Below are 14,379 nucleotides of genomic sequence, written 5' to 3'. Positions count from 1 at the left end.
CGCCTGAAGCCCGGGGGAGGGTCGGGTCGGAGGCTGCGCCCCGCGCCGCGGGGGTCCGGGTTCGGGACCCAGGGAACCAGGGACCCAGGGAACCGTCGATGGTCCCGAGGCCGCCTCGCAGCGCGCGGGGAGGGGAGCCGGGGCGTCCGGGGGCGCAGGGCCTCCCCGGGGTTCCCCCCTCCCCGGGCTGCGGGTGTCCGCGGAGCGCGGGGCGGGGGCGGAAGGGCCGGGAGGCTGCTGCGTCTTTAAACCTCCGCCGGCTGCTTAGTCACAGCCCCTCGCTTGGGTGTGTCCTGCGCTCGCTCCCTCCTCCCTCTTAGGTCACTCTTTTCAGCCCTTGAATAAAAACTGCACCCAACTTCCCAGGCGCCCTCATTGCCCGGCCGGACCCCAGCCCCCCGACAGGTTCGGGCCGCCGCGCTCGCCCCGTGCTCCGCCGGCATCACCGCCCCCAGCCCAGCCCCGCGCACCGGACCCCGCACCCCGGACCCCCGGACCCCCGGACCCCGGCGCCCCGCGCTCGCGCCTCGCACCATGGACAAGTTGGGGTGGCACCTGGCCTGGGGACTGTGCCTCCTGCGGCTGAGCCTGGCGCAGATCGGTGAGTGCCTGCGGGGGGCCCGTGGATGCGGGCGCGGGGGGCGCGCGGGGGGCGCAGGGCGGGGGGCGCGGGGCTTGCGCTCAGCCCTTGGGGAGAGGCCGGCGGGCAGCACCAGCCTGGCTGGGAGGGAAAGAGAAGGAGCGGAGGAGAAAGTTGGCGGCGCGCGGTCTTGGCTGAGGTCGCCGTGGACCGACGGACGGACCCGCAGAGGGACGGACGCAGCACGAGGCAGAAAGTAACTGTCCTGCGTGCGCGCAACCGGTGTCCGCACCAACCGGCTCCCGCGCCCCAGGGCGCCCCAGGCGGGCGGGCCGGTAGCCAGGTGGCCCTGGAGCAGCTGGGGTGGCAGCCGGTGGTGGCCCCGAGCCTTCCAGAAAGGGGTGCCTGCGCCCTGCGGCTCCCCAGTGCGCCCGGGTTGCAAGGCTCTTACAGTTGGCTCCCGGCCCCGACTCTCCAGCGCTTGTGGGAACTTGAACCAGCTCTGCGAGGTTCTGGGTTTCCACGAGGTGCCAGCCCGGGGCAGGGAGCGCGAGGAGGAAAGGCGGGGACTGAGCCAGTCCTTGCACCCCCCCACCCCACCCCACCCCACCCCACCCCTGCCAATCAGTTAGGGGAAATCCAGGCAGTGATGTGGCTCCTATTCCCGGCCTGGCAGCCTCGCAGCAGGGAGGGGAGCCTGGGCGGCCGGGTCCTGTTAGGAACCCGGGAGCTCGGGCTGGCTATACCCTAACCAAACGGGGTCTGTATCTTCAGTGGCTTTGGAGTGGGGTGGCTGCGTGTGAGGTATTCTGGGGAGACTGAACTCCGGGTGTTTCTTTCCCTCTGTCTATATGTGGACAGATAATTACATGGCTGATTTGCTTATTGCTAGCAAAATTAATTTTTCTTTTAAGAAGCGCCAGCTGGGTCATTAAGACAGCTCAGCCTATGGCTTGATTCTACTCAGCAAGTATTCAGTAAACCCGGCTCTGGGGGTACCAGGAGAGTAAAGACAGTCTGACCTGGGTACTTTAGGCCGGGCTCAGGTGGGGATCGAAGAGTTAGAGCCCTGAAACAGAAATAATAATAATAATGGTCCCAGTAACGGAAGAAATGCCAGCGCCAGCCACCGTTGACTGCACATTTCCGTCGTGCCAGACACTGTGCTAAATCTTTACAAGCGTTGACCTTATTTTACCCCCACGGGGGCGCAGTGGGAAGGGTCCTGTCACTAGCCCTGTTTCCCAGGAGGGAGACAAACGGAGGCGCGGAGAGGTTAGGTAACTGGCCGGTTTTCACGCGGCTGGAAGGCCTGGTGCGCGTGTGCACCCAGGTCCGTGAGGCTCTGCTTAGTGGGACTGCGTTGGACTCCGTGTGTGGCACAGACGTGCTTGGAAAGAGTTCAGGGGTCGAGGCCTGAGGGGGGACCAGAGGCCACAGAGGAGGCTTCCAACGTGAACAGAGCTCCACTGAACTCTTGAAAGGCAAAAACATTTGGGATGGCCGAGAGGAGAAATTCTGGAGCGTGGGGGGCGCCCTGGGCCGGCCCGCCTGGGACCTCCGGGGAGGCCCATTGGCCAGTTACCTGCCGGTGATGCCTTCTGCTCGGTTTCTGAGGCTCCGGGTTCCTGACTCCTACCCGGTCTCCCTGGTTCCAGATATCAAGGCCGGACCCCCCTGATATTTGACACTGTCCCCAGTCCTTGAGATTCTCCCAGACACCAGAGGCTCAGTCCTGCCCCGCGTTTTCATGGTCCTTTTGGACAGCATCATTTGGAGGAAGCGTGACAAAGTGCCAGTAGCAATAACTCCGGGGCCTTGGCTTTCGGGTGCTTGTAATGCTGTTTGGAAGGAACTGAGACTTGGAAGGGAGACGTGACTTAACAGCAGCTCGGCTGCGGGGAAGGAGGAAGAGGAGTGGGGTGGGGTGGGGGGAGGCAGTACTATCGCCCAGTCCCCCGTGGGGGTGGGGGTGAGGGGGAGGAGTCAGGAGGCCTCCAGAGGACAACAAGGAAACTCTGGAAGGGAGCACGGCTTTGGGGAGAAAGAAAGGCTTCCTCCTGCATATCGGAAAGTAAAAAGTAGAGAAATGGCCAACACTGGACCCAAAAAGTAAGTTGGAGAACGGACACTTTGAACGAGGTGTCATATGCAGGGGGAAGAAGGTGGCCCCGGGTAGAGGGCAGTGGATGAGCCCTCCTGACGTCTCGCCTCCTCCTGTCTGTGGACGACAGGTCGCTGCTTGGGAGGTGCGCCCCTGGTGTTGAGAAAGAGGGGTTCATCTGAGCGCCTCGGAGCTTGTGGGTGGCACGTTCCCTTCTGCTCCCTGTGAGCAGTAGAGACCCCCCTTCCTGGGCGTGAGGGCTGTGGCTGTGTTTTCCCGGGTGGAGAAGCAAGAAATGCATCACTGCCGAGGTTAGCATCAATTAAGTCCGTTGTTCCCCAGATACACATTGGACATCTTATTTCCTGCAGAGGCGCAGTGCCAAGTAGGTGTGTCTGAGGCTGGCAGCCAGTAGGAAGAGGTGCCACTTTCTTCCAAATTACCCCACGCAGGGGCAGCATGGGACTCATGAAATTCTTAAGTTATGACAGATCCCCTTCCATTCATTCGAGAACTATTTCTTGACTCATTGTCGTAGACTCAGCCATGGGGACTCCAAGGACCATTTAGAAAAACCCTTCTTTTTTCCCATGGAGGAAACAGAAAGAGGAGGAGGAGTGGCTTTTCCCTCTTGGAGACAGACTTAGGGCTGGACATTTCCAACCACAGGTCTCTGAAACACCCCTCTCATCAAGGACGGTAATGAGCACCCCCTCTGCCCCTGCAGTGGGCAAAACACTTGTTTCACACCTTAAATGCTACATTAAACATTCACAATATATATTTTTTTAAGATTTTATTTATTTATTTGAGAGAGAGCACGCTGCACACACACGAGCAGGGGAGGGGCAGCAGGAGAAGCAGGCTCCCTACTAAGCATCCCTCCCGGGCTCCATCCCAGGACCCCACGACCATGACTTGAGCCAAAGGCAGATGCTTAGCTGATTGAGCAAACCAGGCACCCCAACACTCACCACATTTTAATTTTTTTATGAATTTATTTTTTATCGGTGATCAATTTGCCAACATATAGAATAACACCCAGTGCTCATCCTGTCAAGTGCCCCCCTCGGTGCCCGTCACCCAGTCACCCCCACCCCCCGCCCTCCTCCCCTTCCACCACCCCTAGTTCGTTTCTCAGAGTTAGGAGTCTCCCATGTTCTGTCTCCCTTTCTGATATTTCTCACTCATTTTCTCTCCTTTCCCCTTTATTCCCTTTCACTATTTTTTATATTCCCCAAATGAATGGGACCATATAATGTTTGTCTTTCTCCGATTGACTTATTTCACTCAGCATAATATCCTCCAGTTCCATCCACGTCGAAGCAAATTCACCACATTTTTAAATTTTACTCTGCTATATCCAGTTTGAGTTCAGGATAGGAATAATGATGTCGGTTTCTCACCACAAAGCAAAGTTGCTTCTCGAAGCCTGACACTGCTACTGCAAAGAAGAGTTCCAGGTCCCAGGAAGTGGCGTTTCCTGAGCAGCGGCTCTGTGCTAGGCCCTCTGCCGAGCCGTTGGAGTAGGTTATTCCATATGAGCCTCACGACAGTCCTGGGCATGTTTGACACTTTCTTAACCCCATGTTCTAGACCAGAAAATTGAGGCTCAGGGAGGTGGCATGGCTTGCCCAAGGACACACAGCTAGCAAACGGCAGAGGTGGGGTTTCCCACTGTCTAACGTTGGAGTGTTAGACTCCAGTGCTTACGCGCCTTTGATTCAGTACTTTGGAAACTGTGTGTGTGTGTGTGTGTGTGTGTGTGATTCTCCTACCCTCCCTGTAACATGTGACCAGCTAATGTGAAGCCTGGTGTGAATGGCTTCTCCCCCGGCCCGCCCCATCTGCCCCCCCCCCCCCCAAGCAGGATGTGGCCTCTTGGCTGCCCTACCCTGGACTGACTCTCCCCAGCTTGGCCACAGCTGTCAAGAGATGCCAACCTAGTTATTTGTTACTAAAATAAGTCAATTCCCTTATCAGAGTCCAGCTGCCCTTCTAGACATGCTCTCATTTGCAGGCTTGGAAAAAAAAGGGAGAGGCTGTTCCTTGTCTAAGAGACAAGTTAGGGCAATGCCTTCTGCCTGAAAATTAAGGAAGAGGCTCTGCAGAGGCCTTCACCCTAACCCCGCAAGCATTTTAGATGCACTGACCCAGAAAGGCCCTCGTCACATGCTCCGTGGAAGCCCTCAGTGTTTAGCAGATTGTATGTGGCCCAACGAAGGAAAGTCTCGAGGACCCAGGTGGCAGGCTGACACAGTTGCCTACAAAAGTCAAGGATTTTGAACTGAAAGCCAGTATGGAGCTCCGGGTGACATGCGGCTACCCAAGTGAGATTTCAGATCAGTCTATGGTATCCAGGCTAATGGTGTCAAACTAGGGTTCCCTGACAGCGTGGAGGTGGTGGGAGGTAAGCTGGCCTGCCCAGCAGTGGCTCCTGGCTGTAGCTGGGGCTGGGGCTGGGCTGTGTGGGGCTGGGGCTGGGGCTGGGGCTGGGGCTAGGGCTGGACTGGGGGTGGGGCTAGGCTGTGTGGGCTGGGGCTGGAGCTGGGCTGGGCTGTGTTGGGCTGGGGTGGGGTGTGTTGGGCTGAGGCTCGGGCTGGGGCTGGGGCTAGGCTGTGTGGGGCTGGGCCTGAGGCTGAGGCTGCTCTGGGCTGGGCTGTGTTGGGCTGGGGCTGGGCTGGGGCTAGGCTGTGTGGGCTGGGGCTGGAGCTGGGCTGGGGCTGGGGCTAGGCTGTGTGGGACTGGGCTAGGGCTGGGGCTAGGCTGTGTGGGGCTGGGCTGGGGCTGGGGCTAGGCTGTGTGGGGCTGGGGCTGGAGCTGGGCTGGGCTGTGTTGGGCTGGGGTTGGGGTGTGTTGGGCTGAGGCTCGGGCTGGGCTGGGGCTAGGCTGTGTGGGGCTGGGCCTGAGGCTGAGGCTGCTCTGGGCTGGGCTGTGTTGGGCTGGGGCTAGGCTATGTGGGCTGGGGCTGGAGCTGGGCTGGGGCTGGGGCTAGGCTGTGTGGGGCTGGGCTGGGGCTGGGGCTAGGCTGTGTGGGGCTGGGCTGGGGCTGGGGCTAGGCTGTGTGGGGCTGGGGCTGGAGCTGGGCTGGGCTGAGGCTGCTCTGGGATGGGCTGTGTTGGGCTGGGGCTGGGCTTGGGCTGGGGCTAGGCTGTGTGGGCTGGGGCTGGAGCTGGGCTGGGGCTGGGGCTAGGCTGTGTGGGGCTGGGCTAGGGCTGGGGCTAGGCTGTGTGGGGCTGGGCTAGGGCTGGGGCTAGGCTGTGTGGGGCTGGGGCTGGAGCTGGGCTGGGCTGTGTTGGGCTGGGGTTGGGGCTGAGGCTGAGGTTGCTCTGGGCTGTGGCTGGGCTGAGCTGGACTGTGTTGGGCTGTGGCTGGGGTTGTTTTGGGCTGGGGCTGGGCTGTGTTGGGCTGGGACTGAGGCTGGGGCTGAGGCTGGGGCTGGGCTGTGTTGAGCTGGGACTGAGGCCGGGACTGAGGCTGGGGCTGAAGCCAGGGCCAGGCTGTGTTGGGCTGGGGCTGGGGCTGCCCTGGGCTGCCCTGGGCTGGGCTGTGTTGGGCTGGGACTGAGGCCGGGACTGAGGCTGGGGCTGGGGCTGGGCTGGGCTGGGGCTGGGGCTGAAGCTGAGGCTGGTCTGGGCTGGGCTGTGTTGGGCTGGGACTGGGGCTGGGGCTGGGGCTGGGGCTGGGGCTGAGGCTGTGTTGGGCTGAGGCTGGGCTGGAGCTGGTGCTAGGCTGTGTGGGGCTGGGGCTGGGCTGGGGATGAAGCCAGGGCTGGGGCTGAAGTGTGCTGGGCTGGGACTGAGGTCGGGGCTGAGGCCGGGGCTGAGGCCGTGTTGGGCCGGGGCCAGGGCCGCTCTGGACTGGGCCGGGGCTGAGACAGAGGCTGCAGTTGAGTCTCCCACCACCTCGGTTCGGCCAGCTCCACCCAGAGCCTGAAAAGGAAGCGGCTCTTGTGCAAGAGGGAGCCTAAGCAGGTGGCAGATGCTGTCAGACAAAGCATGGTCCTCAAAGGGGATCTTTTCTGCTTCAGAAAGAAATTCTGGGGGATTGCACGGCAAGAGGCCGATGACTCAATTTCCTTTGTGTCTCTGCTTGAATGGGAAGCACACGAGTGTTCTTGAGAACTAGCAGGGGGGCCGGTGCCTCCTACCTTAACTTCAAACCCTACCTCTTTACTCATGCGGCAAGTTGCAATTTTTCTTAAAAAGCATACCACCCCCCACCCCCACCCTCAGCGGGCCACCAAGGGTTTGGGAAGCAAGGGCCACCTGATAGACTGTGGAAGGGGTGCTCCCTGGTTTGTGGTTGTGGACCTTGGCTGGGCACGGACAAAGTGGTCGTGCCTGCCAGGTTTCCCCGGAGAGTCCGGCTTTCAAATGTGCAAATGCTCTACCAATTGACGCACGGCATATATTTTGACTGAGCGTCTATATGTTTTTCTACCAGTAAATGTGTTTGGTTTCGTGTGATCAGGGGTCAGAAGCTTTGCAAGGCGCTTTGCATAAAGGAATTCACAGCTTTGCAGCTCCTTTGTCGGCCAGGTGTCCGATTCAAATGACGCTTGGCTGAGAAAACGTGGAGAAATACTGGGGAGAAATATTTACTATTCTTCTGCTCTCCACTTCGTGGTCACCCCGATATGGAAAGCACCAGGACAAGCTACGCATTGGAGTCCTGCTTGCTAGACGTGGGCCTACACGCACCGTGGGTGTGCTTGTGAGTGTGTGCACGCCTGAGCCCACGCATCTGCCTGTAGTGGGCATCTGCCGGTCGGGTGTCTTCTGTGGGCCCCCCGCTGTGCCGGGCACCACCGGGGAATCACAGGTGTGACACTGGCACCTGCAGCCAAGAACTTTGAACATGGTGCAGCTGCTGGGCGGCCTGGCTGTCAGGAGACTGTGAGGCTAAGGGCGTTGGTGACACACGCAGCAAGGTGGGCGGGAGGAGGTGGCCATGGGGACAGGATGGCATTTGAATGTATGAAGAAGCAGAAGTGAAAAGGGGGATGTGTCCCTCTTGCCTGCCATCAGTTTACCCACTCTCGAGTACATGAGTTAACTAGCCCATACGGCCAACAAACATTGACGGGGGGCCCACTTGCCGCACTGGGGGGTTGGGCACTGGGGGAGGGGCTCATAAGAAGGCCACCTCCCTCGCCCCTGAGCAGCTAGCTCGCCCTGTCATGTGTGGTGTGTGGCTTCCTGGGTGCTGGCTGGCCGTGCTCTCTGGCTTCCACGTACCCGGTTCGGGTAGTGCCCTGCCCCTCCTCAAGGTGTGACAGCCAAAAAGGCCTCTGGACACTGCCAGAGGGACGGTGGTGCTGGCGAAGTCCCCTCACGTTGAGAATCTGGTGTCACACGATGGCAGCCATTCCAGTAAGCTCGCCTCTGACAGCGTGGTACCTGGTCCTCATAGGGCCCCTCGGGTAGGATAGGCCCCCCCAGCCTCGTAGGGCTAAAATTAATTAGCCTCAAGGCTGTGCAGTAAAATCAGGCAGAGAGGCCTCTTTCACTTTGGGGGCCAAGGGGCGCTAATGACTTTCACTCCCCTCAAAGGGGGAAAACCCAAAGCCTGACCTGCCTTCTCTTATCTGGCTTCTGCAGCACTGCGGGAGCCCCAGGGATTATGTCACAATCATATTGTGTGTGCGTGTGTGTGGTCCCAGATCCCAGGGTTGGCCCTAGCTGCCAGGAACTGTTGAACTGAAATGAATATGCAGACTACAGAAATAGCTCCATCCTATATATGGAAGCGTGCTGGACACATGCATAAGACAGCACGTCTCTCTGTGCGATAGCAGTGGGGATGGCTGTTTTGCTCAGGGCAGGGGTGAGCAGGGCGCTTGCCTGGTCAGCTGCCCACCACAGGGCTCATGCTCGGTCTGCCCAAACAGGGAGATCACCCATCTGTTTGTGGTTTTGGTGGCTGCTTGCTGTGGCTGGGGACGTCTCTCTCAGAACAGGGTTACCAGCTTCTCAGGCCAAGAAGGGAGTGGAAGCCAGGCAGCATGATGACACCAACCCCTAAATTTAAGCTTCAAAATAAAACACTCCCTAGCAGCAGCCCACTTGGAGATTATTTTGGAGATGCTGATCTGAGGTTGGACTCCTTAAACACCCCTCTGCCCGCCTCCCCCCCCCCCCCCCAACTGCCTCCATGCCTGCTTCTGGAAGGTGGTGGCACCCAGGAGAGAAGCAGAAGAGCTTCACAGAAGAGTGTCACCTTCTCTGTGGGTCTCCTGCAGCTCAGGAAGGGGCAAGGCTCCAGGGAAGCCTGCTGTCTGGTGGCGAGCCACACCGGCAACAGCAAACCATGCCTCCTCTCTGTAGAGCTTGCTGAGTCTGGAGTTGCCCACACCTGGGGCAGGTCCTGCCTACCCTACCCAGGGATCACCTGCCCAGTGACGCTCGGACGCAGGGAGTCAAACGAGGAAGGAAGGGATGGGTGTTGTGGGGGGAAAGAACATCTCGAAGCCAGATCTTTCTGAGTTTGATGTGCCCTGGCTGCCTGGGTGTGTCCACCCAAGTCGGCAAGTGGCCCTCGTGAGTGCAAGTGTGGGCATAGATAGGTCCTAGGTGGGTGGGGAGGGCTGAGTCACCGAGGAGGTGATTTGCAAAACCCAGGCCCCAAAAATCTTCCTCAAGTCCTCAGCTTTTGAGAGTAAAGGTTAATTGCAAAACTCCAGCGGGGAGAGATTATTCACATTTGCGATGGTGTCACTGCAAGTCTCCTCTGAAGGTGCCTGTAAGTTCATCTTTCTTCCCCACAACCTTTCTGGACAGAGAGAGCTCTTGTACCTTTTGCACTTGTTTCTTTGTATTTAGGTGTATATTTTTGAGATAACAATCACCACAATTAGTAACAATAGTAAATACTCATGGAACGTTAACCAGGTGCCAGGACAGGCACCATTCTATGTCCTTTATACCGACTTGTTGAACTCATACACCAACCTTATGAAGTAGTGGGGTTTATCATCCCTCTTTTAAATATGAGAAAACTGAGCCATGGGGAATTTGAGTAACTTGTCCAAGGCCACAGAGCTGCTAAGTGATGGAGCTGGGATTTCAACCGAAGTGATGTGGCTACTGGGAAGCTCTTAGTTACTTCATTCCTGTGCTTCTCGTACGCCAAGATGTCAGGGCCCCCAGAAACCCGAATGGGGATATCTGGTAGTATTGTGGTTGTTTTCATAAACTCCACTTGGGAATCAGGTGTGGGTTGGGTCATAACATCCACAGAGCTAGTCTTACCCTCCCTTTTTACACGTGATGTCAGAGGAAGGGCTGGAATTGCAAGCATGAAGGGGAAAGAAGTTGTCATGGAAGCTTCTCCCCATTCATACCCTGAGTGGCTCATTCATTCCAATTCCTGGATGGAAGTTCTGCTCTTGTCCATATGATGGGAAGCTGGGGAAGAGGTAGGATTGGAAAGGATGGTGGGTTGAGTTGTTTGTTCATTATCACTTCATTACTTGTCCCCTGGAGGAGAGGTGGAAGTTGCTGATTAGTGTTTCTCCACCATCTAGGACTTTGGCTCATGAATGGCCAAAGCTAGAAAAGGGGTGTTAAATAGCAGGTTTGCCCTCAGTGCAAGGGTCTTTGGCCCCAGGGCCTTCTCTCCACCAGCTAGAATTGATGAGGGAAGGAGGGAACTGAGGAAGGAGGCCATCAGAAATCAGGCTACACTCACCCTGACACAAGGAACTGAGCAAATACTAGCAGTGGGCCCTTCTTCACAGCCCTCGCCTAAACCTAAGGGTGGCCTGGCTTCTGTGTGGCCCAGCAGGTGACCTGTGCATTGGGGGAGGTAGGGGAGATGGGCAGGACAAGCCCCCCAAGAAAGGTGGAGTCAGAGCCACCTGAGGACACCTGACACTCGTCTGTGTGTGTTTGGCCTGGGCTCAGAGACTCATCACAGATTCATTACCCATTTGAATTTCCCTTGAGCAGGTCTGCAGTACCTTCTAGGACCCACACCCCAGCCTCTTTTACTACTTCCTCTCTCACTTGAGCAGGTCTGCAGTACCTTCTAGGACCCACACCCCAGCCTCTTTTACTACTTCCTCTCACTTGAGCAGGTCTACAGTACCTTCTAGGACCCACACCCCAGCCTCTTTTACTACTTCCTCTCTCAAAGAGAATCTGCAGAGGTGTTAGAGTGATGGCAGTAAAGCCTTGCAGGTGTTTATTATTATGCAAATTGAGATGTCAAGGAGAAATGAACAATGCCATGCAACCAATACCTGGTCTCCTGGCTCGGGCCTAGAAGGTGGTTTCTGCCCAGGCCCCTGGCCCCAGTCTTCACGCACTCCAGAAATATTAAATGAAGATCTCCGACCTGCCAGTCACAAATGCTGGCATTACTGAGTGCATCTGGCTCAGGAAGCAGAGTCTAGCAGAGCTGTGCACCGTCTTACAGACTGCAGGAGACCAGCTGATGTCACTGAGCCAGCCCCAGCCCACCGGTTTATTGCATGGTCACATTTTTCATCAGAAAAGGGAAGACAGGGGTTCAGGTTCCTACAAGAGTGCTGGTCACGCAGAGGTGGACCAGACTTTGGGGAGGGAAGTGATGCTGCCAGAGAAATCTTTTGCCCTGAAGTTCATCTTTGCTGTGGATCTTCTGTGGTAGCACAAGGTGTCTTCCCAACGTCAGCCTTCGAGGTCAGGCACATCCCTCTGGTCTTACCAGAGAGACTTTTACTCTCCTCTATTGTCTTCTTTCTTTCTTTTAAAGAATTTATTTATTTATTTATTTATTTATTTATTTATTTATTTATTTATGAGAGAGAGAGAGCGTGCAAGCGAGTACAAGCAGGGAGAAGGGCAGAGGGAGAGGGAGAAGCAGGCTCCACACTGAGCAGGGAACCCAGTGCAGGGCTCGATCCCAGGACCTTGAGATTATGACCTGAGCTGAAGGCAGATGCTTAACCAACTAAGCCACCCAGGTGCTTAGTTGCAAGCATTGCCTTGCTTCTCCTTGATAATTCATAAAAACCCTACATGTATACCTCCATCTAATAGAATGAAGTTTAAGGGATGCCTCTGAGCCGTGTGTGGCCATCTGTTCTCTTTCACTGGTGAGCATATAAGCTCCTTAGGGGAGAACTCATGCTTTATGTACATCATATGTATTTTTGTCTCATGGTAGCCCCCAGTCATCAGTTCCCCCATTATAGTAGATGCTCAGTAAACATCGGATGACTGAATGAATGGATGGAATTTCTAGATTTGGCAAAGCAACCTTTATCATTTAGCTTTTGTGATTTTTATAGGTTCTGGCTAATTTTTTTCATCCTTTTTTTTCTTTCTGGTCTATAAAAACCTTTTAATTTTATTTTTTTTCCAGTGTCTCTTTTAGTGAGCCTCAAACTTCCTTAAAAGTGCTTTTCTCTGCATTCTCCTTAATTGGAGTGTATCTCTCCTGAAGTTTGACATGTCAGGCAAGGTAGGGGGTTGTTCAGAGCTCATTAGGTTTTGTCCAGTAGAACAGGGATCTTGGTTTCCTATAAGCCTGTCTGCCTCTATGCCCCAGCAATTCCTTCCAAATCTGGCCTCCTGTGTGTGTGTGTGTATGTATGTATATATATATATATATATATATATATATATATATATATATATCTCAACAAAAACAAAAAAACCCAAGCCTCAAAATCATATACTCAATGACACTTATAGAAAAGATGTTGGCTTTTGGTCACTCTGTGAAAACAAAAAAAGAGGAAGTTGTTTCTTTCAATGGTTTAAAACCTTCTATTCCAAAGACCACTTGTGCCAAATCAGAGGGTTTGCGTGGTACACCGGGAATGCGGAGGTTTGGCTTTGGAGGAGGGCTGTGTAGAAGGAGTAAGGGCTGTGAGAAGAGCCAGACCTGAGGTTTGATTCCCCTCTCTACCACCTCAGAGTGGTGTGAGCTCAGGCCGTGCACATGTTAAATGTCTAGAACAATGTTTAGCATGTGGTGTCTAGCACTCAGTGTCTACACTTAGAGGTGCCTCAAGAATAGAAATTGACTATTATTATATTTTAGTTTGCTGAACAAATCATTTCACCCCTGTTTACCTCCGATTTTCCATGTATAAAATGAGAGGGCTGGATTCCAGTTGATCTGTAAAATCCTTTCTAGGCCTCACGTTCTATGAATCTACCACTCTGTGGGCCACGAACACCTAAGCCTCATAAAACTTAATGGAAAGAATAACAGGACTACAATGCAGTGCGAAAAAAAAAAGTGATGCATGGTTTGTATTAAATGTCAGAAGTGAATTATTAATCCATGCCAGAAACAAATCTATTGACCCAGTTCTACTCTAAACCCCACTGGGCAAGCACGACTCTTAGGAACAAGGTGCTTTGTTCAGAGGACTCAGCTGAATCCTCTCGACCGCCTGGGAATGGGCAGACGAGGAAGCTTGGGCCAGAGAAGTGCAGTACACGTCTCAGTCACACAGCTAGAACCACAGAAAGCAAGTCCTGGGGTTACCTGCAGGATCTGAATGCGATACTCTTTTCCTTTAAACTGTGCTTTAAAAAACATCGCTTCAAGTGATCAGAAAAGCCAAGAGGGGGAAAGATAATGTCCTCTACTCTCAAAGCTGATGAGCAACTTAGATTCCTCAGCTTCCGTTAAGGGGATGCTGCAGCATGTTGACGCAAAACAAAACCACATCATTCAGCCAAAGAGGTGCGTAGAGGGTGAGCTATAGAATCCTACAGAAAACAACTAGGGTGGCCACGAGAATCTAAAAAAAAAAAAAAAAGAGCAAACAAAACAAATATTTAATATTATGTATGTGTGTACACATGCACACACGTACCAATGCATTGGCCAACGCAGCCCTTTGAGATGGCGAATTGCTGCTTCTGCTCAGAGCCTTCCAGATTCCTGCTAAGATATTTAGTTCTTTTTAATAAACCCAGAGAAGGAAAAGGAAAGAAGGAAGGAAGGAAGAAAGAAAGGAAGAGAGAGAAAAATAGAAAGAGAAAAAGAAAAAAAAAAGGAAGTCCTAAAGACGGCACTACTTAGGAGTTTGCCAAAGCGGGTCAGGGACTAAATGCCCTGTCAGGGTTCTGACCTCCTGTCAGTCACTGAAAGTCCTTACTGAGGTCCCATCCAGCCTGGGTGTGCCCTTTTAGTATCCGCCAACCAGAAACCAAAGTAAAATACCAGCTGGGTTCTGTTCTTTGTCATATGCCATGCCCTCAGTTATCGCTTGGTCATCTCCAGCCGGTTCCGCAGACACAGCATCTAGGAGAAGTGACGGGAGAAGTGACAGCCGCATGCAGCCAGTGGAGCTTTGGTGTTTCTCCCCCTTAGTCCCAGGAGGATGGTGGGCAAGATTCGCCCTTTACAGTTTGCCTCTTTGCCCAACTAGGAGATGGTGATGAACTCACTAATTCAATTCACTGAAGAGTGTAGTGTGACCGGCACCGTGGAAAGGATTGAGGGGAGTGGAAGATCTAGTTCCTGTCCCCAGAAAGCTGACGGTTTGGTGGGAGAAAAGTCAAACAGGTGAAGGAGCCCTACGAGATGATGGGCCATCAAGGGCCGGAAGACGAGGGAAAGCGGGCACGGGCGGTGATTGTGCAGGCTTCGTGCAAGGAGTGGGACTTGAGCGTGAGGTGGATGAGCAGGGCAGAGAAGAGGGTGACCCATGGGGGTGCAGAGCTTGAGCTGAGAAGGTTCAAGT

General features: G+C 54.7%; 1 protein-coding gene across 17 annotated transcripts in view; it reads left to right on the top strand.

Moving 5' to 3' along the window:
* Positions 1-330: 330 nt before the first annotated feature.
* The window catches only part of CD44 (CD44 molecule (Indian blood group)), a 90,974-nt gene continuing 76,925 nt past the window's right edge, over positions 331-14,379 (top strand). For 15 of the 17 annotated variants that reach the window (XM_025452467.3, XM_049096394.1, XM_025452466.3 and 12 more), the window contains exon 1: positions 367-601. In XM_025452467.3, the coding sequence (XP_025308252.1) occupies positions 535-601 (67 nt within the window). In that variant the 5' untranslated portion in view covers positions 367-534. Of the gene's footprint in view, positions 602-4,770; positions 5,015-14,379 lie in introns of those variants that run through there. The other 2 variants (XM_025452462.3, XM_035701375.2) reach the window with 2 other exon arrangements.

The sequence above is a fragment of the Canis lupus genome, chromosome 18 (genome assembly GCF_003254725.2).
Source record: "Canis lupus dingo isolate Sandy chromosome 18, ASM325472v2, whole genome shotgun sequence".
Lineage (NCBI taxonomy): Eukaryota > Metazoa > Chordata > Mammalia > Carnivora > Canidae > Canis > Canis lupus.
The sequence above is the reverse complement of the archived record's forward strand: the minus strand, read 5'-3'. Positions and strand labels throughout refer to the sequence as shown.